Here is a 20,696-nt window from a genome sequence, read left to right as displayed (position 1 = left end):
AGCCATTGTCCATTATAGCTCTTCCCTATTTATAGTTCTTTGAAAATGGTTTTTGTTTATTAAAATAAACAAATAAATAAAAGATCTTCACCAATAAATGTGTTATGAATTTAACAGTGATATCTGACATATGTAAATTCATATAAGGTTATGAAAGACTATCCAAAATTATCAGCAAGAGAACGTATAGGCAAAACTAATGTTAGAGCAATACATTATTTGTTTGTTAAAAAAAAACAGATGCCACATTGAGTTGTTTTTCAAAAAGGTAAGAGTTGATGAATTAGCTACTTGTAAAGCCACACGTAATAAACCACAAACTGGAGAGCAATACCTTTATTCATCAAACTACTGCTGTTACATGCAGAAACAATGTACATCTCACTGACTCACTAATGCTAGCGTGACATTCATGAATGAGCTGTTCCATGTCCACACCGCCCTAGGCAAAAACAAAAAAAAAAATCACCAGAGAGTCTGAGGGTCATCATCAGCTCAGCTTGTCCTAGCAGACAGTCTGGTGCTCTCATCACTTTGGAGGGGAAGACCTGCCACTCTGCTCTGCTGAGGGTGGGAAGCCCAGGATGTGGTCTGTAAATGTCTCCATAGATATCTCATCTAGGATCGCACCCTCCAGTGAATATTCTGGATCTCTGCCTGGACACAAACATCAAAATGTGATAATACTTTCAGCTGTTACAGGAATTCTTAAGGTTTTTGAGTCTTTCTTTCACATGCTGTCAGACTTATAAATGTCATGCTCAGGACATTCACCTCCTCTTTCGCCTCCTCCTACTTCTTCCTTCTCTTCATTGAGGCCTAACAGTGTAGCAAAACAGTCTGCTACCTCCTCCTCTGTCATGTGTTCTCCTGTCAACGTTACAAATATGCATACAGTATACTGGACTTTGTGCTACACTGAAATGAAACATAAGCTTTGTATGTAAAAAATGGAACAGAGAATCAAGATTTTTTTCAGTGATGTGATGAGCTGAATACAGACAGATCAGTCACTTTTCCTTTATTTTCCTTTTCAGACTAAGTATCCTGCAGCGTACCTCGAGCCTGTAGAAGCTCTAGGAGCTCATTTCTCTGCAGAACAGGCTGTCCTGTACTGTCATTGTTTCCAAGGACATGAAATGCTTGGACAAGCTCATCTCTAGACATGTCGAAGGCTGGCCGGTGATTGACATACAGCTTGATAAATTCCTCCAGGTCGATGTCGGTCACATATTTTCCTGTTTCGGCATACTTGCTGAACTTGACCTCGTTTTGCATATCTTCTATCTGGAGAAAATAATAAAACTCTCTATAGATACAGTTCTGAGGTTTAAAACCGCTTTTTTCAATGTTTTTGTTCTCAGATAAAATTACACTGATTGTACCTCTTGCTCAGTTGGAAAGTAGGCCAGTGCTCTCATTAGAGAGGGAATGTTTGACAGGAGAATTCTGGTGGACACTTGACGTTTCTCCATTGACTCAGTGCCTTGCTGACGGATTTGGCAATAATAGAAAAAATCCTCCATCTCCTAAAAGCAGAAAAGCTAAGAAAACTGAGAATGTATGGTTAAAACTATATCACAAATGACTGTCTAACAGGCAGAGCTAGAGGAGAAATGCACTTTCAAGTAAAAGATAAGATCTTCATCTTATCGCCTTGTACAGTTTAATCCAGAAAAAAACTATATAAATGCTATACTATATACAGTATGTATGGATATAATTAATGATCTCCAGTAGCAGGTAGACAAAATTTGTATATTGAACATTACACATTCCCACAAAAGCATCCAGTGCTCAATAGGTCAACCACCTATTTTTTTTTCAGTTCTCTATAGTGTTTAACATTTCTGTGACGTGATACTGCTAAACAGTAAAAACTTGCAAAATATGGCCACAAAAATAAACTAAGCAAACCTATGTAAAATTAGAACAAAATGCATATGTCAAAGCCAAATCTGTTATCCTGACCATTAAGGTAAACTGCTTTAAAAGGGAAATAAATCAAAATTGCTGGAATATCAATTCAGTGGTACTGCATATGCAGGCAGAAAACATGGCCTACCAGCAGCCGTATGGAGCTAGGAAAATGTTTAACTCACCCTGTAGAACTTCCCATCTCTCCCTCCCTTTAAAAGAGTGTAAAAGGGTTCCAGGCCTTTTCCTCCCAGAGCAGCTGCTGCCTCCAGCGCACTGCATTCACAACAAGAGGGAGGGCCAATTTCATCAAACACAAAATCACTACTTAAGCATTTCATCTTGCTCACAGGTTGCTACTATTAAAACTTACTTTATGCTTATCTCCCAGGACAAGACAGTGCAGTCAGATCCTCCCGCAGTAAAAATATATCGGCCGTCGTAGGAGCAAGAAAAAGCAGACACCCCTGTTGGATGGCAGATCAAAGCATTGGACTTGTAAGGGTTGCCATCCAGTGGCAATATCTGGAGCCCCACCTAGAGGAAATGCAACTCTCTTAGTGGTATTATCAGTAATGTGAATCACTGTGTTTTGACCAAAACAGTGCTCAGCTCAAAACAAGACTAAATTTAAATATGGTTCAGAAGCCCAAGGGCAAGTCTCACGACAGGAGGATGTTGTTATATCCATTTTAACTTCAAATGTTCCTTATAAATACTGTATATCTGCCTAACTTTTCTCAACTGAACACTGTGACAACAGGCAACAGATCAATAAATTAGTTAAAAAAAGAGAAAAACGCTGCAGGAAACTGTTGAGATAAACATGTAAACAAAGTGTTTGTGATAGTGACCATACACTCAACCAATAAAAAGGATTGAGGATCCTTTATTAACAATGACAGGATGAGTATGTTAATAAACCAAATAAATGACAAATGCAAGTGGTTTATTTTTTTAAGAGAAACAAATTAGATATCTTAGATACAGATGTTTTGATTTTATACCACAAGTTGTTTAATAGAATACCACAAACAAAACCAACCAGATTACTTAAAATACTACAAAGAAATTCCAGCACTGACCTTGTCCTCTGTGATGAACGCCAGGTAATATGAGTTTGTCTCAGGTTCTTTAGGCATGGGAAGTACCACTATTTTCTTAACGGGAGAGCCATATGCTGGACCAAGTAGAGTCTTTCTGTTTTTGTAGAACATATGTAATCATGTTTTCCATTAATTTGCAGTGACAACAGTCAGAAACAGAAAATCTCATCTTGCCACACTATTTCACAGACCTGCACATCTTGGTTGTGCTGTTGAAAAGCTTCATCTTGTATTGGTCTGAGGCAATGAGAAAGAACTGCTCTGGCGTGACAGTAGGGTACCAAGTCATGCATGTCGGCACAGCACTTTGCTCAATGCGCTCCGAGCGTAAGAGGAGGAGGTGGTTCACGTTACTGTTTTCCAGGTCATACTCCACCTATTAGTCAATTCCACATATGCACCCATTTGGCATAAAAAAAACAACATGACAAAACATCACACTAGTTGAGAGTCGTGCAACTTTGTCAAAGCAAACTAACCAGTCGGCGGTCCATTCCCAGAGAGAGCAGTCTGGGCTGGGTGCTGTCCAGGTCAATCCCAAAAAGAAGGTCTTTAATGGGTTTGTAGTGGGAGTGGTATCTGCCCAGATACATCCAGCGAGGCAAAGAGTCTTTATTAGTCTGCAAATGGAACACTGTCACTGCTTTTCCAGCATCCTAACAGTGAACAAAAAACCAAATGTACATGCCACAATGTCATTCTTTAAGATATAAGTTTAGATTTGCAATCCATAATCCATATCTACAAACCCAATTACTTCATCAACGCATCTTAAACAATTAGAACACATTATATCACAAATTTCTGTCCAGAAACACTCTTGCAACTTACACAGTTCAGATATACACTTCCTAATAAGAAAGGACATGCTCACCGCAGTGGCAAGATACTTTGAGTTTAAGGAGAAAGTGATGTGATGGATGCTATCTTTAGTGTAATGGAAACACTCCTCTGGATCACTTTGCAAAGTGCAGGGATTCAGGATATGAACAGCTCCACTGCCAAAGCCAACTGCCAGGTATGATCCTGTTCCGAGGCAAAAAAGGCAGCTCATTACGCTGCAGAATGTAACAGCAAATTCCAAATTCATGCAGCAACTGGAAAACACTTGTCATATGTGACATCATTTGTTTGTTGCAAAGACAGTTGTTAGAATATTGGCTCACCTTGAGGGTCAAAAGTGATACACTGAATCTGTTTCTGTGTTTTGAAGACCCTGCTGCAGATGATCACATTCTTGTTATAGTCCCACAGTTTTAAATTGCCCCTTTGATTTCCAATGGCCACAGCTGACTGTTTAGGGTGGCAGGCCACTGCATGTAGAGGGTCACAGTTCTCATGCAACAGAGTCTGAGGGATGCCATTCTGTGTATTCACATGCACCACTATGGAACTCACAGTGGACACAACAAAGTTCCTATAGAAAAAGAATGATCAACTTGGCTAAAACAGATTATTATCTGGGTTTATTTTGCTGCACAAAACTGTTTAGACTGAGGACATAACAGATTTTATTTCTTGTACCTGATAAGTAATGGTTTGGCCTCTGTGGTGCAGTCCTCCAGATATCCCTCTCTATATTCTTTGGAAAAGGAAATGGCAGCAATAGTATCCAGATTTAAGTCACAGTAGGAAGTGAGAAGCGTGTAGTTTTCATCATAAAGCTTGATATGGCCTTGAGTGTCACCAGTTACAAGGCAGCTGTGACAACATATGGCACACAAACATAAAGAGATTAGAGATCAGTAAATACAAGCAACATTTAAAAGGCAACAATGATGAATCTCTCTGGCTCTGATTACCTGTCAGTTACAGTGAGAACAGTGATCGGCTCTTTCTGGAGGTAAACGTGCCTGACTCTCTCGACGGGCAGGCATTGGTCCATCAAATTCCATACCACAAGTTTGCCTGGTGCAGAGGCTGTCAGTACCCGAGGCTCTCTCCAGTGAAACACAGGCCCACCAGTTATGTTGAGAGCTTGAGAAGGATCATGAGAAGTCTAAGGAAATACAGCAGCATCACAGAACCACAGCGGTGAACAGATAAAAACTGTGTTAAATAATCATCAAAATATTCACTGGCATGAAAGACACAACAAACTCTGACAATTCAATACTCATTATCTTTACCTTCTTATGCTTTAGGGCAATGTATTGCAGATTTCCCTGCACCTAAGAAAAGACCAGCTAATTAATACAATAAACACACACATATCAGCTGTATTTCAGTAAAGAACAACAGCTGGACTTACCCTCCTGTATAATAACACCTGTTTTTCACTGCTGCTGAGCAGCTGAGTACTATCATTTGGATTAAAAATGATGTACTTCTGAAAAGCAAGTCAGCATTTTAATATTTTATCTTTGTATGCTATATATATCTATTAAGTAAGGTAATATTGAAGTGTTAAAAGAAGAATAAACTTACTTGAAAACCATGTTTAGGGTCGATGTCAGTAAACCACAAAGGCTTTTCTGTTTCATTTGTCCAATCCCAAATACACACACACTGTGAAAACATCATTGTATGGTTAATGGGTTGTTAATTGATATAAAGCTTATTCTAGACAGATATTTACTCTTTCATGCTATCAAATCAAGTATGTAACAGTAATCACCCACCTTCTTTTGTGTTCTGTTAAATTGGATGAATTTAGAAAGGTTGTTCTTATTGAAATGTTGATAAAAAGTTACATACTTTATCATTTTTAACATAAATCCTTAAAAACACATCGCAATCATGATATGACATCCTAATAGGCTAAATATACGGATTAATATTTTACATTACAATGGCATCAAGAGACCCTCTTTAGAACTCTTTCAAAATTAGAGCGAGCCCTGTAGATCATGCATTTTCAAAAAGTGGTCCATAAAGCCATTGTAGTTTCAGTGTAGGACTTTTGGTGCTTGTGAATAATCAATTCCATGCAAATATATAACATTTAGCAAGCCCAGGTGACTTTCAGGATTAAATTTGTGCCTATCTGGTCTATCCACCCCACAACAGTGGTCCTGAGGTTACTTCTTAGTCAGAATGGTGGGTCCCTGTGTCAGAATTTGTTGAATACCCCTGCTGTAGATGTTAGTTTCTTGTTCATCTTTTTCATCATAAGCCAAAAGACCAGAATGTTCAACTTTAAATAAATTTGTATTTCTCATAGAGTATGCATTTCACAAGCTAAATAACACTGTTTACAGTCTGGATTTTTATGTTTAATTGAATCTGTTCATTCCAACCATGATGTTATACTCACTTGAATTTGTTCAGCTCCAAGAGTTACCAGATGTCTTGCGTCTCCTGAAAATGCCATTGCAATGACACCTCCCTCAGGATGGCAGTTGAAGAATGTATGCACAGGAATACTGGATTGTTATGGTAAACTCATTACCATCAAGGACAAAGGTACATACATAAAAAAATGCCTTGATACATGTAGAGTCAAGAGTTACTACCCAGAGTAGGAGTCCCATATCATCACGGTACAGTTCATTCCCTTGTCTGCTGTTGCAATCCAACGTCTGTCTTCACTCACGCACATACATGAAATGGGACTGCAGTGACCCTGAGAACATTAATGCGTATACACAGTAAGTTTTTTTAAAATCGGCTCTATAACTAGCATGTTACTACTGTCATCCTAGCTACCCAGCTTACTCATAGCACTAATTGAATCTAAAGCACACTCTCACATTCCCTTTTATGACATATTCCTCAAGATATCAAAAGGTAAATTATCATTTTTACCTGTAGTATGTGCTGGCAGTTTGAGGTGTGATTGTATATGATCCCAACATGAGCTGCAGCATAAAGGACCACAAGCTGATCGTGGTCTTGCAGACTGAAGACAGGAAGAGCAGGATTCATCCCAAATACCCTTTCTAGTGACTAGGTGAAGAGCACGTTTGCAGTATTATTAAGAGCCAGTGAAATATCTTTTTTATCTTAGAAAATGGTATAGAAGGTCAATGAACAAACAATACTCATTTTATGCAAAATAAACATTCAAATAAGACATACCAAAGCATGTGTTCTAGTATGAGTTATCTTCTTTGGGAAAAGTGTGTCTCTGGTTGCAGTGTAGACTTGAGACTGCCCATTCATCTTGAGTGTGTCAGTCTCAGTTTCCCCTCTTCTGACTCCTGCACCCTCCTCTGTTTCTTCACTGCTCTTCGGCTTCTCCATATCATCACCTGCTGGTTGATTGTCCTGCACTTGTTTCTCTCCCACTTTATAGCTTGTCGAATGCTCATGTTCCTTACCTTCAGCATCTGACATGATGTCTTACCACACACTTCACGTTTCGGACTATCAATCCCACTTATTTTCTACAGCGTTCCCCCTTGTCCTGCGCGGTTGAGGCCACTAAGTAACTGCTAACGCTAAAGCTAGCGCTAGTTCACATTAAACTAACTTGCCAAAGCGTAACATTTAGGCAACGAAAAACAACAAATTTACATTAACACGTGTTGCAGCTCTTGTAAAATTAACCTTCAGTGAACGGTCTACGACGGTATATCTGAGAACTGTGCACTTAACTGAACTGGTCTATTGTATGGAAAAACACAAAATCTCACGTTAACTTACAAGAGAGCGTCTCGTTGCCTAGTTACTGCTGACAGGGAAAACCTAGTGAAGCGCTTTAAAACAACCGACGATCCGGTCAAGCCTATCAATTTAAAATGACAATTGAGCATCGATTTAATAAGATAGTTGCATAGTTAATGGTTACTTTGCAAAAGACCACTTGTCATGTTTCCATTAAAGCAAATTGGCAAATTTAATGTCTTGCAGCAATTCCTCACTTGAAGGCAGTGTGGAAAAGCCCCACTATCTCTAATGCTTGACTGTCTTAGCTTGGCTTGTGGCAATATGTGACACAAGTCTTTAAGAGTTTATGTGCAATGTTAAGCGTTCCTAGATAGTTAATTCTTCCAGTTAAAAAACATTTGGATTGAGACTTTTATAACTTCTAGTGGTTACGCATTGTGACCACTAGAAGGCAATGTTGGCGCTTTTCCAGTGTTAGCGTATTCAAGAGCGTCAAGTTGGACTTATAATAAGCATACAAACACTTCCTGTTGAGATATTCAAATTACAATTTCAAGTGAAGCACAAATGGGGACACTCGTTGTGATAACAAGGTTTTGGAGGCTCTGGTCGAAACGAACATGAAGATTCTTCGGGCGTCTTGAGGTGGGCACGTTATTACGGCGTTTTGAAGCGGGAATCGCTATGCCTTGCCTTTGTACTTTTATTTTGAAAAAAGTATACAGTGTCGAAACAACATCGATTTAAATCATGATTTAACGCTAACTTTTGGAGTTCCACAGCACAACTTTTCCGGTTCCACACACTTGAAATAGAGAAACCCAGGGCTGGTGGAATGTATATTTGTTGAAGTTGTCTGGACATATCTCGGCGCTGCTGTTTTAATTGGTTCGTGCATTTTCGGTACATATGTGATCATTTTGACCGTGTTTTGAATGATTGACATTGTCATTGTTCGAATTATGAGGAGTTTGTGACCTGAAAAAAGATAAGGAAGAAGCTAATAATTTCACTAGCTGACAGGTGAGGAGATGTTTAAATATTTGAGAACGTAAACTTCTGGATGTTTTCTTTATAACTTCGAGACAGGACGAATTGGTTTATATATTTAACTGAAGTAGGTTGTCAACTTTAATCACTTGACATTAGCCTACGTTAGCCGGCGGTTCTTATCTCCAGTCCCCTCAGCTGACTGTCAGCTGTTGTCGAGCTCCTAAATCTGTTAGCTAGTAACGTTAGCCAACACTCAACTCTCATAAGCTCAGTTTTGTTTGTTCAGCTAATGATAGCCCCAGCTCTGTGGCTCTCATATATGTAGTACATAGCTACTCATGTATGTGCCGGAGCAGGATGAACCAGGATGTAATAGTGTAGTGAACACCAAGCTTGTGACATTTAAACCTCTGCAGCCACAAACACTGAAGAAACTGGGTGTCTTTTAAAGGTTGTGCTTCTCCAAGAAATGATATTATACACCAGAGAATATTAACAAACTTTTTTTGTTGCAATATTAATGTTTTTCTCAACAGGTCAAATTAGTATTTGAGAGAGCTTTACAATGTGGACGGATAAACAAAGAGGAATCAGAGTTTCTCAGGAGGAGCTGCTCTGCAAGAACTCCTGTGGCTATTATGGAAACCCTGCTTGGCAAGGCTTCTGCTCCAAGTGCTGGAGAGAGAAAGCACGTCCAGCTGAAGCACAGAGAGAAGACACAAGGCAAAAACATGCACACTCAGTAGAGCAATCAGCCTGACAATTTTGTCAGTTTTTAAGCACCACATGAAACAAACTTCATAGTTACCACGTTGATGATTACTTGAAAAGATGTTGGAGGACACTGTTATGCATGTTGTTTATACATATTCATGAGAAAATGACTAAAATAACTATAAAATCTGTAATTTATTAATTTAATACTGAATATGTAAGGGTAACTTAATTGCTAACACATATAAAGTACCTAGTAATAACTTGAGTATAAGTGCTTTGTCAATATAACTGTCTTCTAAAATGTTTTCTGTTGGCTTGAGGCAGCTTAAGTGCTTTTAAAACTAGGTTTAGGTTGGGGTGTCTGATGTTGTCATTCCTTGTAGGCCAAGTAACGAAGGAACTCCTCCCACCTTCTACAAATTTGAGGAGAAGAAAAATACTGAGAAAGGCCGTCGAATTACCACAATGAGGAGACTCTTCTGGGGTAGCCCATCGCCTCCAAAACGTCAAGGTAGCCCTGTTACCTTTGTGTACTATAGTTTTGTGCATCAGTTCCATTGAATTAAAAAATGTGTGCAGATGGTTTGGTTGTGTTGCCATAGGGTGAAACTCGCACTAGCAGTGGTGTTAACATTTTTGGTTTACACACCACCTATATTGCTTAAAAAAGGTTGTGAGCAAAGGCAACAAAATGATGTAAAGCCTTAAGCAAAACACACCAAAGAGAGCTAGTAACTAGAAAAACAAGAAAAACAAAAGCAGAATTGAAAAGTGCAGCCAATTCACAGCTTGAGATGCACATTGCTGCTAATTATGTGTCCCAAGATTCTTCTTATTGAAATCAAAGCAAAAATTTTGAGGTAAGGAAATCTTTGGTCTGTATTTGCCACCTATAATTAAATTGTTGCTTTACGGCTGGCCTGAGGCCTGTCTCATGAAGCATGAGGTTGGTAAAGCAGCTAATTCAGCAATCCTGCTTCATGAGACAAATATTCAACACAAAACATCCGCCACCTCTTCAGTCCATGATTTTTAGTTGCAGTTGTATGATGACAACAAAACCATTTTTCTGGAAGGTCTGCTTTTTATCCATCCAGAGTCTTCTGAAAGCCATATGAATGCATTAAAAGCCTACCAGAGCCTTGAGCCTGGGGACTTCACTGGTTTCCTAAAGATACTTCGGAGCCCTCCCTCCCAACGCTTGCATTCCCAGTGTTCAGCTTTTCTTAAGACAATGGAGGCTTACCATGTAATTATATGTTTAAAAGTTTAACACTACACTTTATTGTTATTATTAGTCATGATTTTTCTTTGATATATGTCAGAGCTCTTTCGCTCACAGGTTATCATCTTTACAGGACCTGCCAGTCCAGAAGCAGTCAGATCTTGTGCAAGATTTCTACCAGTCTTTTGCTGGACATTTTAGTAGTAAGTGCAGATCATTTCAGCACTTCCTGGGGTGTTCATTCTGAACACATAAGAATATTAAAAGCTATTTTTGTTTTCAGGCTTTTCTGAGGCACAGGTTGCTCAGATAATGGAACATGTAGAAAAGTTAATAATGACACGGCTGCACAAATGGGTTTTCTGCCATGACAGCTGTGATGATGAACAGAAGGACCTGGTTCTCCAGAAAAGGATACGGTAACCCTTATATGCAAGTGTCTTGTGTTGTGTTTGATGAAAGCCTCTAACATATCAAGATTGTTTGACACTACTCTCTTTACTTTGCAGCTCCTTAAACTGGGTTACTCCACAGATGCTGTGTGTACCTATTCCTGGTAATAAGAAGTTAGCTGTTACAAGTGACCCCTTCTTGCCTGCTATAACAGGTGATTCACAACTTCACTATTGAGAGGAGTAGTAATACATTTTGGGAAATATTCTTATTTGCATTCTGGCAGGGAGTTGGATAACAAGACTGATACCTCTCTCACATAGCAAACTGCAAAAAGGTGCCTTGTTGTTCGTTGCAATTAATGAGGTTTAGGCAGATTTTCTTTAGACAGAACAAGGCTAGCCATTTCCTATCTTCATGTTAAGCTAACAGGCTGCTAGCTGTAACAGTATATACATATAACCGACAGAAGAGGTAGTGGTATTGATCTTCTTACCTAACTCTCAACCAGAAAGCAAAGAAATGCATTCTCCATAATGCTGAATAATTCATTTAAACTCATGACAGACAGTGGTAAGTTGTACACATGCTGTAAACCTCATTACAAGGTCTAAAATGCTAGTCTTTACCATTTTGTCCTGTCTTGTGTATTTTTCTAACAGCCATAATTGAAATGGATGCCAAACGTGCACCTCAAGACAAACTTGCATGTGTGTTCAAATGCAGTCAGCATGTGTTTGAAGGGCTCTCCGCCTCAAACAGCGAGCCCGCTAACGCTGATGATTTCCTGTCGGGCCTGATTTATGTGGTGCTGAAGGCAAATCCACCGCGCTTACACTCCAATATGCAGTATGTGATTCGGTTTGGTCTCCCTCACAGTCTGATGGCTGGAGAGAGTGGCTACTATTTCACAAATTTGGTAAGTTGAATGTAGAGTCACTCCTCCATTACAGATAACACAGTGCTTTGTAACAAGGTTCGCTGATCACTCATGCTTGTGCTTGTCTTCCCTGTTTCAGTCTTGTGCTGTGGCCTTCATTGAAAAGCTGGATGGACGAGCACTCAACCTCAGTCCAGAAGAGTTTGAGAGCTACATGTTGCGTCAGCGTGCTCCCTCTATAGGAAACAAGAGGTCACAGGTTGCCAGTGACACACAACAACTGTTAGAAGAGCTAAAAGGCAGACAAGAGAAGCTGGACCAAGGGATGGATACTCTCAACACGCAGCTACAAAAGTGGGTGCAAGCTGTTCAGTCACAAGTGGATGAGGCAACAGCACAGTTTTCTCTGGTACAGAAGGAGATAGCCACTCAGGCTGAGCTGTCACAGGCTTATTCAGCCTCATCTCATGATGCATCACCACAAGGGGATGACAAAGACCAGTCTGTTCTGGTGCTAACAGGTCAACATGTAGGTCCACAAGATACAGACTGTTAGCTATACTCATAAAAACACCTAATCTGGTACTTGACTATTTTTAATCATCATCACTAACTTATGCAAGTTGCAAAAAGAAGCACAGGTTTACATTTAGTTTGCAGTTTATTTGCTACACCAAGCTAAAATTAGTGCCATCTAATACAGTCCTATAAGAAATCCTGCCCGTGGTCATTTTGGAGGCTGTAGTTTGTGCTACTGCTGAACTGTATTGCATTATACAGAGAGGAGTTTCTGTTCTGTTAGCCTAGCCTTACTGATATGGATCGGGGGTGGACAGTAATAGAAACACCATGATATGGATCGGGGGTGGACAGTAATAAAAACACCACTCAGTATAAATGCTGAACTGTATTGCATTATACAGAGAGGAGTTTCTGTTCTGTTAGCCTAGCCTTACTGATATGGATCGGGGGTGGACAGTAATAGAAACACCACTCAGTATAACACAATACAATTCAGCAGTCCCACAGATGACATTTTCCAAATTGATTGTACAGTTGAATTAACACCTTTATAAGTTAGTTTCACTTAAAAAGAGTGTGGTCTCCTTCTTGAAGGTAGGCTTAATTCATGACTGCATTAGTCCGTTGTACCTTATAAACTGTCAGTTCCGATTTTGCACAAGTTCCATTTGCTAAAAGCTTGGATTTATAAGCTGGTGGAACATGAAGGAAAACTTTGTGAAGGAAGCTTCTTACATTATGTAGCTATCACAGAGCTGTAGTTAAATGATCTGTACTTTTATTAAGGTAGTTAATAACATACATTCCAATTTATAGTAACAGAAATGATCAAAAGTAATATGCAAGTACTCAGGGTATACACACTTGGGGTTTTCTTGTAACACTTTAGGAGTGCCTGTTTAATATAGATTTTTTTCTAATATACCAATGTGCCTATAAGCAGAATGCTGTGGAAAAAAGGGTACAGAAGAAAATATTAGACACCATTTAGAGACCACTACAAGTCAGGGGGTGCATTTTTAGTTGAGTCATGTTCATAGCTGTGTAACTGTTTTAAATGTTGCCTTCAGTGTCTGCACAAAAATGATATAAATAGTTTAAAATACTTTGTAACACTAACACCTGTCATAATGAGGAGAAGGTACTGCACAACTGTTGAAAGGTTTCTGAAGAATTTTAAGGGATTTATGTTATGATTATATTCAATATTAAAGTTGACTTATGATTTAATATTGTGCTTTGTTGTCATTCATTTTAAGCTGTTTTTTTTCTGAAGCATTTTGTCAACAGGTAATTTTTTTGTGTACTTGTTTTGCAAAGTAAAATAAGAGCCAGATACTAAAATAGCTATGAGTTGTTGAATCCAGTGCTTAAGTGATGTGGTTCTGTTCTTAAATTATGAAAATTGAGTGTAAATGTGTGAGAATTTTATTTTGAGATGAAGTATTTTATTGTAGGGGTTGGAACAGAGGTTTGTTGAATTTTATTTGAGAAGTTTTCTTTGTTTTGTTTTTGTAAATGTTGGTTAATGTGTCATGGAAGAGATGTTTGGTCATAAATTCATTAAAAAAAACTATTGAAACTGATGGCAATAGGCAACACACACAATTATAATACATGAACTTAAAGTTTGTTTTATATATTGTATGTGAAGAATTGTCTGAGTAATAAAGGACAGCTTGAATCAAGCGGTTACACTTTTGAAATGAAAACAATTGTATATTCATATATTTTGGTTCTCCAATGAAAGAGCATATGATTTCACTTTATAAGAATTCTAAAAATTTAATTGAATTTTGTAAAAATGTAAAACCATATCATACAAATTATTCTAGATATAGTTAATTATATTACATTTTTATATCATGCTCTGGCTGTATTAGATATTCATAATGTGCTTAACTATGAATATAAGAAGTAAAAGCAGATATTAACATAAATATAACATTGCTTTGCTTGACAATCAATTATTAAGTGCCTGGTGTCTACAGGACAGCACTTAAAACGTAATTGATTGATCTGTGTGCGTAATTATTTTTTTCTTAGACCAGTTGGGGGCACTAGGCGCCTGCGCTATCACAAACCTGCGAGGAAAAGACGAAGAAGAGTTCGACATTACACCAGAAGTAAACAACCATGAGGATGGCAGAGGAAAACTATTCTGAAAACTTGGAAGTAACAATGGATGATGTTAAAAACCTTGTTAAAAAGAAAGAAGAAATTGAAGAACAGATAAAAGCTTATTACGATGTGTTAGAAGACGTAAGTCGGTAGTGATGTAATCAGTTGGGCACACGTAGCACAAAGCTAACCCAAGGCTAAACATGTCTGCATTTCTTTACTTTATAGCAAGGTGTGGGAGTTGCGGGCCCCTTGGTTGACGCAGAGGGCTACCCCCGAGCAGATGTTAATTTATACCAAATCAGGACAGCTCGACACAATATTTCATGTAAGCAGTACCGTGTTTATTGTCTGTGACAGCAGGGACATGGGTATCTTGAACTGTCTGAGTTTCAGTTATACTGAATGTTTTCTTGATTATTTGTATGATCTGTAAAATATGAGAAAAACAATGAAAAATGCTTTTCACAATATCAAAGAGTCCAGACCCAAAGACATTCAAGTTGCAATAATATAAAATGAAGAACAGCAGCAAATTCTCATACTGAAGAAATTTGTAATTTTTGTTTGTCTCATTGTTGCAGCTCTATATCAGATATCAGTACATTTCTTCTTTTATAAATAAATGTTTTCATACTGTCATTTAAAGGTAGTGCCTCAACTGTGTCTTTCAGGCCTGCAGAACGATCATAAGGCCATCATGGTGGAGATTGAAGAAGCCCTGCACAAGCTCCATGCTCGAGAGAAAGCTAAGCGGGAACAGGATGAGGCAGAAGCCCAGGAAGAGGCAGAAGCCCTGGATGAGGCGATGGAGCAACAGGTCACTCTGCCTTCTCCCTTTGCACGGGTGGAAGCTGTGACACAAGGCTCGCCTGCCTGTGCAGCTGTGAGTTATGTGAACTATGTAAACCACCATACGTCATGCATTATGTTGCTGTGATTATAGTGTCTGTTTTTTTTTTTAAAGGGACTCCGAGTTGGTGATGAAGTCATTGAATTTGGCTCTGTGAACAGTGAGAACTTTCAGAACCTCCAGAACATCGCTACTGTGGTCCAGCACAGTGAAGGGGTAAGTTACGGAGTTAATCCGTTGATCTGGGAGTAAATCAAATATTATTTCATCATTCGTCACTTTAAATGAGTTGTGGTAAATTTTGTGATAGTTTATTGTGTAAAAACCAAAAAATATTAACCAGATTTCTCCCGGAAAGAGTTATGAAATCTTAGAGATTGCAGCTAAAATTGACATTTTCTTTTTACAACTGACACTTGAAATGATGAAGGCACTTGTACTTGAGAAACTCAAACCAAATGTAATTTGAAATGTGACTTCAAATGTGACATTTTATTATTCGTAGACAGTAAAAAAAATTATATTGGTCAGAATTAAAGGTCTTGCTATTTTCTCTTTTTTACATGGCCTGCCTTAAGTGTCATTGACAGGTACTCTAGTTAACATTTTGGTGAGCATGCTAATTATTTGGAGTGTGAACTCATGTCCTTGTGCAGAAACCCTTACGAGTCACAGTCATCCGGGACGGCCAGAAAACTCCCATGAGCCTGACTCCACAGCGATGGTCAGGCAGAGGTCTGCTGGGGTGAGTGCCATAGTCACAATCCTGTGTTCAAATTTGCACAGATTTATCAATTGAGAGTTTAACAGTGGCAACATAGCAAAGAAGGCTGTGAAGCCCAAGAGATCAAAGATGCCAAAAAACTTGTAGTGAGCTGAGTAAATGTGTTTTCTTTGTGTGCAAGACACATGTTTTACTCTGTATTGATGTTGGTAAAATATTCATTAGCACACCCACGTAGGATGCGCGATTCATGATATAAATAGCCGTCAGCTGGTATTAGCATATATAAAATGGTTCTGTCTTTTGATTTCAGATGCAACATTGTTCCAATCCATCGATGATCACCACGACAGTGTGTCGATCTTTGTGAAACACTTTCATTTACATTACTCTGGATGTTTCATACTGAATTTGTACATAATGCAGTTTTTCAGTATCTTAATCAAAACTGGAAAAATGTCCTTCATACAAGTGCAGGCTTCTGAATGGGATACAGGAAAATGTTTCAGTCAGGCAAGAGATGCTGAGTTCATTGCTACTTCATACTATGATTCGAATCCTACAACAAACAATTGATTGTTGGCATTAAAGGTTGAGCATTTGTCTTCAGAGGAACAATAAAGTATTCACCAAATGTCACTGCAGTTAGCACATTTTATTAATATATAGTTTAGTTAGGTGGTAATTTTGTTATAAAAAAATGGCACTAAGGGTATTTCCTCTAGGAATCGAGGATATCTGTGGCAAAAAAAAACCCCAAACAAAACAGTTGTATAAATGTCTGGCAGAGATCTGAAGTGATGAACAGGCCTTGAAAAGCGATAACTGGAGACTACAACATAATTTTCTTTGCTACTATCATCAACAAAGGCTTATTTTAAACTCTTAGGAAAAGGATGACATCAAATGTTAAGCAAACCTTTCTTTGTGAAGTTTAAGATTATTTCCAGTTTAACACCTTTTGAAAGCTCAACACGACCCATTAAGCAAAATATTTCCACCTCAACATCACGATTTATTCACCTAGAAAGAGTAAAAAGAGCTGTAGAATCTGATCATCTATTTAAGTTGACACTGAAATGAAAATGGAAAAAAGTGATTTGACAAACATTTCATGTGACTTTAATTTTTTATTATAAAAAAAATGTACATCACAAAAATGAAGAAAGTTAAATTTTCCCCCAAAAAGCAATAATTTACATCTTGAGTAAATTATTCAAGAAAATAAAATTAAATAAAACAGTGAAGTATCAGCCTCCACCATCAAGCTAATCACATCAACAGGCATTTCTGGGATGTCACCAAAGCTTGTTATGAATCTATAATAAACAAAATGGTTTATCTAAATATGACAAAAACTAAACTGGCAATATTAGTGAAATTACATGGAAAAAAATAAATCATGTAGTTTGCTTGAGTTTCTTCTTTTTGGGCTTAACCATCTGTGGTAGTTTGATTTTGAAGGCAGTCCTAAAAAGAGAATTTAGATATTTCATCAAACAAAGTAAGGCTGGAATGGAATGATTTCTGCATCCAGATATTGTATAATTTGCAAAAAGACTCACTCGCAAGTTGTGCAGATGGGGCTGAAGTTGCAGAATACTTTGAGAAGACAAGCAAAAGGGTCACAACAAAAACATACTTGAAGTCCAGCGTTTTACCACTATTAAAAAGGTATACACAGTTTCTACTGCGATCACACTTACTTGATAGACAAACTGAGCAGACATAACCAATCTCAATGAGATTACGATGGCAGAAACATGCAGCTCTGTAGTCCACGTGTGCCGGCGGCGGCAGCACCAGCTGTGAACGCTCCTCGGTGTCGGGCAGGAACACCCACTGCTCAGAAAACACCCTCGTCAGCACAAAGCACAGACAGACGTTTCCACAGACAGGTGGGTCCGCCACTCCGGCCCTGCCTGCACAGGTGTACTAGATAATATTCTCAGAAATGTGGAAATCTGTATTGCACTCTCACCAAAAGGTATTGTGTCAGGGCAACCTTGTGTGGTATCTTGAGGTACAATCCTCCAGTTATATCACACGCCTAAAAATTATACAGCTTAAGGTAAAAAAAAAAACAAAAAACTTGGCTGTATACAGGTTAGGGCAGCACCATGCATCACCACACCCAGGGCCTGCCTTAAGCCAGTGATAATAAACTACAACATTTTAAAATAACAAAGAAGACAAAATGGTGTGAGAGCCTGTCAACATGGATTCTCATCTTACTTGAATTGTTGTCTACATATTATTTCCATACATACTGCAAGTAGTTTGGTGTACTTTAGGTTCAGCTCAGGGACAGCACTATATATCACAATATTGTCGAGGGTGTAGTGCTGTAAAACTGCAATACTGTGATTGTCTTAAAGTAAAATATACCTGCTGAAGGAGACCTGAGTCTGAGTCCAACACACAGGCGTCTATCAGGATGTTCTGTTTTAAAATACAGCAAAAACAAAATTACTTTTATAAATAAATGAAGTAAATATACCTATTTAGGAAAAGTGGGAAAGCGGTTGTAAGATTTTACCTGCTTCTGGGCAGCAAAAATCACATTCATGAAGTTCATGTACTGGAGGGCACAGTCCTCAGCTGCTTTTATCACCTAGTCAGTAAAATGAACAGAGAGGCTGAGTCTAAGGTTAGGCGACTAAACCAAAAGCACTCATGAAATTAGGCCAGTCGGGGCTTACTAATATTCTTGATTTCATCTCCTGTCCAACTAAACAAACAAACAAAAAAAAACATACATTAAAAAAGTGCCAAAAAGAAAAATGGCATCTAACAAAGAACACTATGAGGCTTAATACTGAAAAATAATTACCTTCCAGCTCTTTTGAGACCCTGTGAATATCTGAATATTAACAGTTTAAGGAAATTTGGAAAACAATTCAGCCACTCTCATTACTTCACACAGAGAAACACATGAATATCAGTCTGCAGTCATTTCTTTAAACTTGACCAGTAAAGTGGTCAACTGATGACAACACCTCCAACACAACAGCAGTGACAGTACGTAATTCTAAAGGCCAAAAAATAACTGGATAACTGATACATTCTATCACTGTTGTAATGCTCCTTAGGCAAACGTTATGCTGTGAGGTTGTCATAAACAGTATATCACTTATCCAGGTCAGGATGCTTTTTTTCTTTACAGATGAAAATATATGTGACACCATGTTAAACTGTTTGAAGATTTGCTTGAAAGGATACAGCAGAGAGCTTTGGCAAGGGATCCAGCCAACAAAGTATCTGTTGAATTCCCCCTCACTTCAGCTGTAAACACATAAGACACTCAAGAATTTTCAGGAGTCACAAAGAGTAGAGTATCATTATGACATTATAATAAAGCTAAAGGCATGATATATTAACTGCAAAGACATTATACTTACTTTGTGACATAACATTCCTGATCTCATCAGCAATAAGGTTATTGGCAACTGACAGGAGTTCATATTTTCCATCTCCGCTGGAGGGTGCGTCATCCCCACCACTGTCCCCGGCTCTCCAGGTCTTATTGGGATACAAGAAGTGACTGAAATAAAGTAAGTGAGAGAGCTGAGCATTCAAGTGATGACAACTGCAAGGCATTCAATTCTTGAAGACAGTTGACACTTTAATCCTGGAAAATGGGTAGTGGAAGAAGTAGTACTCAGAATTTTAAGTACCAGTACTCCATTACAGGTAAAGGTCCTATGGGTGATTACATGTCACATTTTAGGTTGTTAATACTGATGCACCTATGAGTACGTATATAAACGTATAAAATAGAACAATATTAATATATTCAAATACATAAGTGCCTTATAATAAAGTATTTAGTTACCTGTCCTGACAGTGGCTGGCAATGACAGCCAGCTTGTTTGTCCTGGCCATGGCCATGTAGGAGTTCCCCATCACCAGGACTGCGTCCACACACTTCGACAGGGTAAACTGGACGGACATAGGAGGGCAGCAGATGCTGTTCAGACTTAGCCAGCATTTGGAAACCCCAGGGGTGTTGCTATATGTTGAATAATATCTATGTTGATAGTAACTGCTAACGTTACCTGTGGCTCACGTTGAGCCTGCTGCCCCCACCATATGGGATTTACATCAATGACGATGACCAACAAATTAGCTTCATCCTCTGCAGACAGTTTGGGAACATTTTAACGACATGTCGCAGCTCTGTTCAGTAAGGAAGCTAACAGCAACAAGCTCCCCTCGCTGTAAATTGAATGATCTGTATCAGTCATGCTGAGGAAAACATAACTTTACCTGATGCCATCCCGTTGGCTTCTGTCTTTGATTTGAAATGTTACACTTTAACGTAACTTTAAAGTATGGATATTCTGACAATGTATAATTTAGTAAAAGCTGACATTTATGGCCATTCAATCGGTGAGGCTTTTTTTTCTTCTTCGGTTGTTCAATGGCGGTTGACAAACATTTTTAATTGCGCTACCGTCACCTTCTAGACTACAGTGTGGACCAGAACAGCCACTATCTACTATTACTGTAATATAATAATCTCAAAGTATAAGGTGTTATTTTATTCTAACCAAAATCGGCGATTTACTACGCCATCAGGACGCGACCGACCTTCGACGTTTGTCTTCTTCGACTTTTTATAACAGAATGAAGCCCACATGGGGCACTGCTGCCACCAACTGTCTATTTTTCTATAGTGCACTGGTACACCC

At 38.5% G+C, this 20,696-nt stretch overlaps 4 protein-coding genes across 8 annotated transcripts; 2 read left to right on the top strand and 2 right to left on the bottom strand.

Annotated features, from left to right (window-relative positions):
- Window positions 1-327: 327 nt before the first annotated feature.
- cfap251 (cilia and flagella associated protein 251) lies at window positions 328-7,857 on the bottom strand. 2 transcript variants are annotated; one of them, XM_020602518.1, is made up of 21 exons: window positions 7,286-7,857; window positions 7,044-7,216; window positions 6,771-6,911; window positions 6,479-6,588; window positions 6,280-6,388; window positions 5,451-5,531; window positions 5,275-5,352; window positions 5,153-5,194; window positions 4,826-5,022; window positions 4,548-4,724; window positions 4,190-4,440; window positions 3,898-4,049; window positions 3,503-3,679; window positions 3,215-3,399; window positions 3,003-3,117; window positions 2,291-2,454; window positions 2,103-2,193; window positions 1,386-1,529; window positions 1,059-1,287; window positions 775-870; window positions 328-657 (listed from the first exon to the last, which is right to left on the bottom strand). In XM_020602518.1, the coding sequence occupies exons 1-21, from the start codon at window positions 7,299-7,301 to the stop codon at window positions 530-532; spliced, it is 2,856 nt and encodes a 951-aa protein (XP_020458174.1). In that variant the 5' UTR covers window positions 7,302-7,857; the 3' UTR covers window positions 328-529. The 2 variants fall into 2 exon arrangements, with proteins under 2 accessions (XP_020458174.1, XP_020458173.1); XM_020602517.1 differs by having other exon boundaries at window positions 7,044-7,856.
- A 260-nt stretch (window positions 7,858-8,117) lies between these two features.
- LOC109961590 (rab5 GDP/GTP exchange factor-like) lies at window positions 8,118-12,625 on the top strand. Of its 4 annotated transcripts, none has more exons than XM_020602522.1 (9): window positions 8,118-8,219; window positions 9,104-9,290; window positions 9,668-9,795; window positions 10,382-10,533; window positions 10,643-10,712; window positions 10,793-10,928; window positions 11,019-11,116; window positions 11,565-11,821; window positions 11,922-12,625. In XM_020602522.1, exons 2-9 carry the CDS (start codon window positions 9,133-9,135, stop codon window positions 12,336-12,338), a joined length of 1,416 nt encoding a protein of 471 aa, XP_020458178.1. In that variant the 5' UTR covers window positions 8,118-8,219; window positions 9,104-9,132; the 3' UTR covers window positions 12,339-12,625. The 4 variants fall into 4 exon arrangements, with proteins under 4 accessions (XP_020458178.1, XP_020458176.1, XP_020458179.1 ...); XM_020602520.1 differs by lacking the exon at window positions 8,118-8,219 and adding an exon at window positions 8,236-8,462; XM_020602523.1 differs by lacking the exon at window positions 8,118-8,219 and adding an exon at window positions 8,236-8,477.
- Window positions 12,626-14,356: 1,731 nt separating this feature from the next.
- Window positions 14,357-16,664, top strand: psmd9 (proteasome 26S subunit, non-ATPase 9). Its single transcript, XM_020602484.1, has 6 exons — window positions 14,357-14,566; window positions 14,654-14,753; window positions 15,100-15,311; window positions 15,393-15,494; window positions 15,935-16,023; window positions 16,316-16,664. The coding sequence occupies exons 1-6, from the start codon at window positions 14,441-14,443 to the stop codon at window positions 16,341-16,343; spliced, it is 657 nt and encodes a 218-aa protein (XP_020458140.1). The 5' UTR covers window positions 14,357-14,440; the 3' UTR covers window positions 16,344-16,664.
- A 488-nt stretch (window positions 16,665-17,152) lies between these two features.
- gtf2h3 (general transcription factor IIH, polypeptide 3) lies at window positions 17,153-20,626 on the bottom strand. Its single transcript, XM_020602482.1, has 13 exons — window positions 20,272-20,626; window positions 20,061-20,140; window positions 19,838-19,944; window positions 19,404-19,546; window positions 19,225-19,287; window positions 18,836-18,865; window positions 18,705-18,733; window positions 18,542-18,616; window positions 18,391-18,444; window positions 17,984-18,052; window positions 17,709-17,844; window positions 17,568-17,604; window positions 17,153-17,472 (listed from the first exon to the last, which is right to left on the bottom strand). Exons 1-13 carry the CDS (start codon window positions 20,279-20,281, stop codon window positions 17,403-17,405), a joined length of 903 nt encoding a protein of 300 aa, XP_020458138.1. The 5' UTR covers window positions 20,282-20,626; the 3' UTR covers window positions 17,153-17,402.
- Window positions 20,627-20,696: the final 70 nt, after the last annotated feature.

This window comes from Monopterus albus, unplaced genomic scaffold (assembly GCF_001952655.1).
Source record: "Monopterus albus unplaced genomic scaffold, M_albus_1.0 scaffold56.1, whole genome shotgun sequence".
NCBI classification, from domain to species: Eukaryota; Metazoa; Chordata; class Actinopteri; order Synbranchiformes; family Synbranchidae; genus Monopterus; species Monopterus albus.
This window is presented reverse-complemented; position numbering and strand designations above follow the sequence as displayed.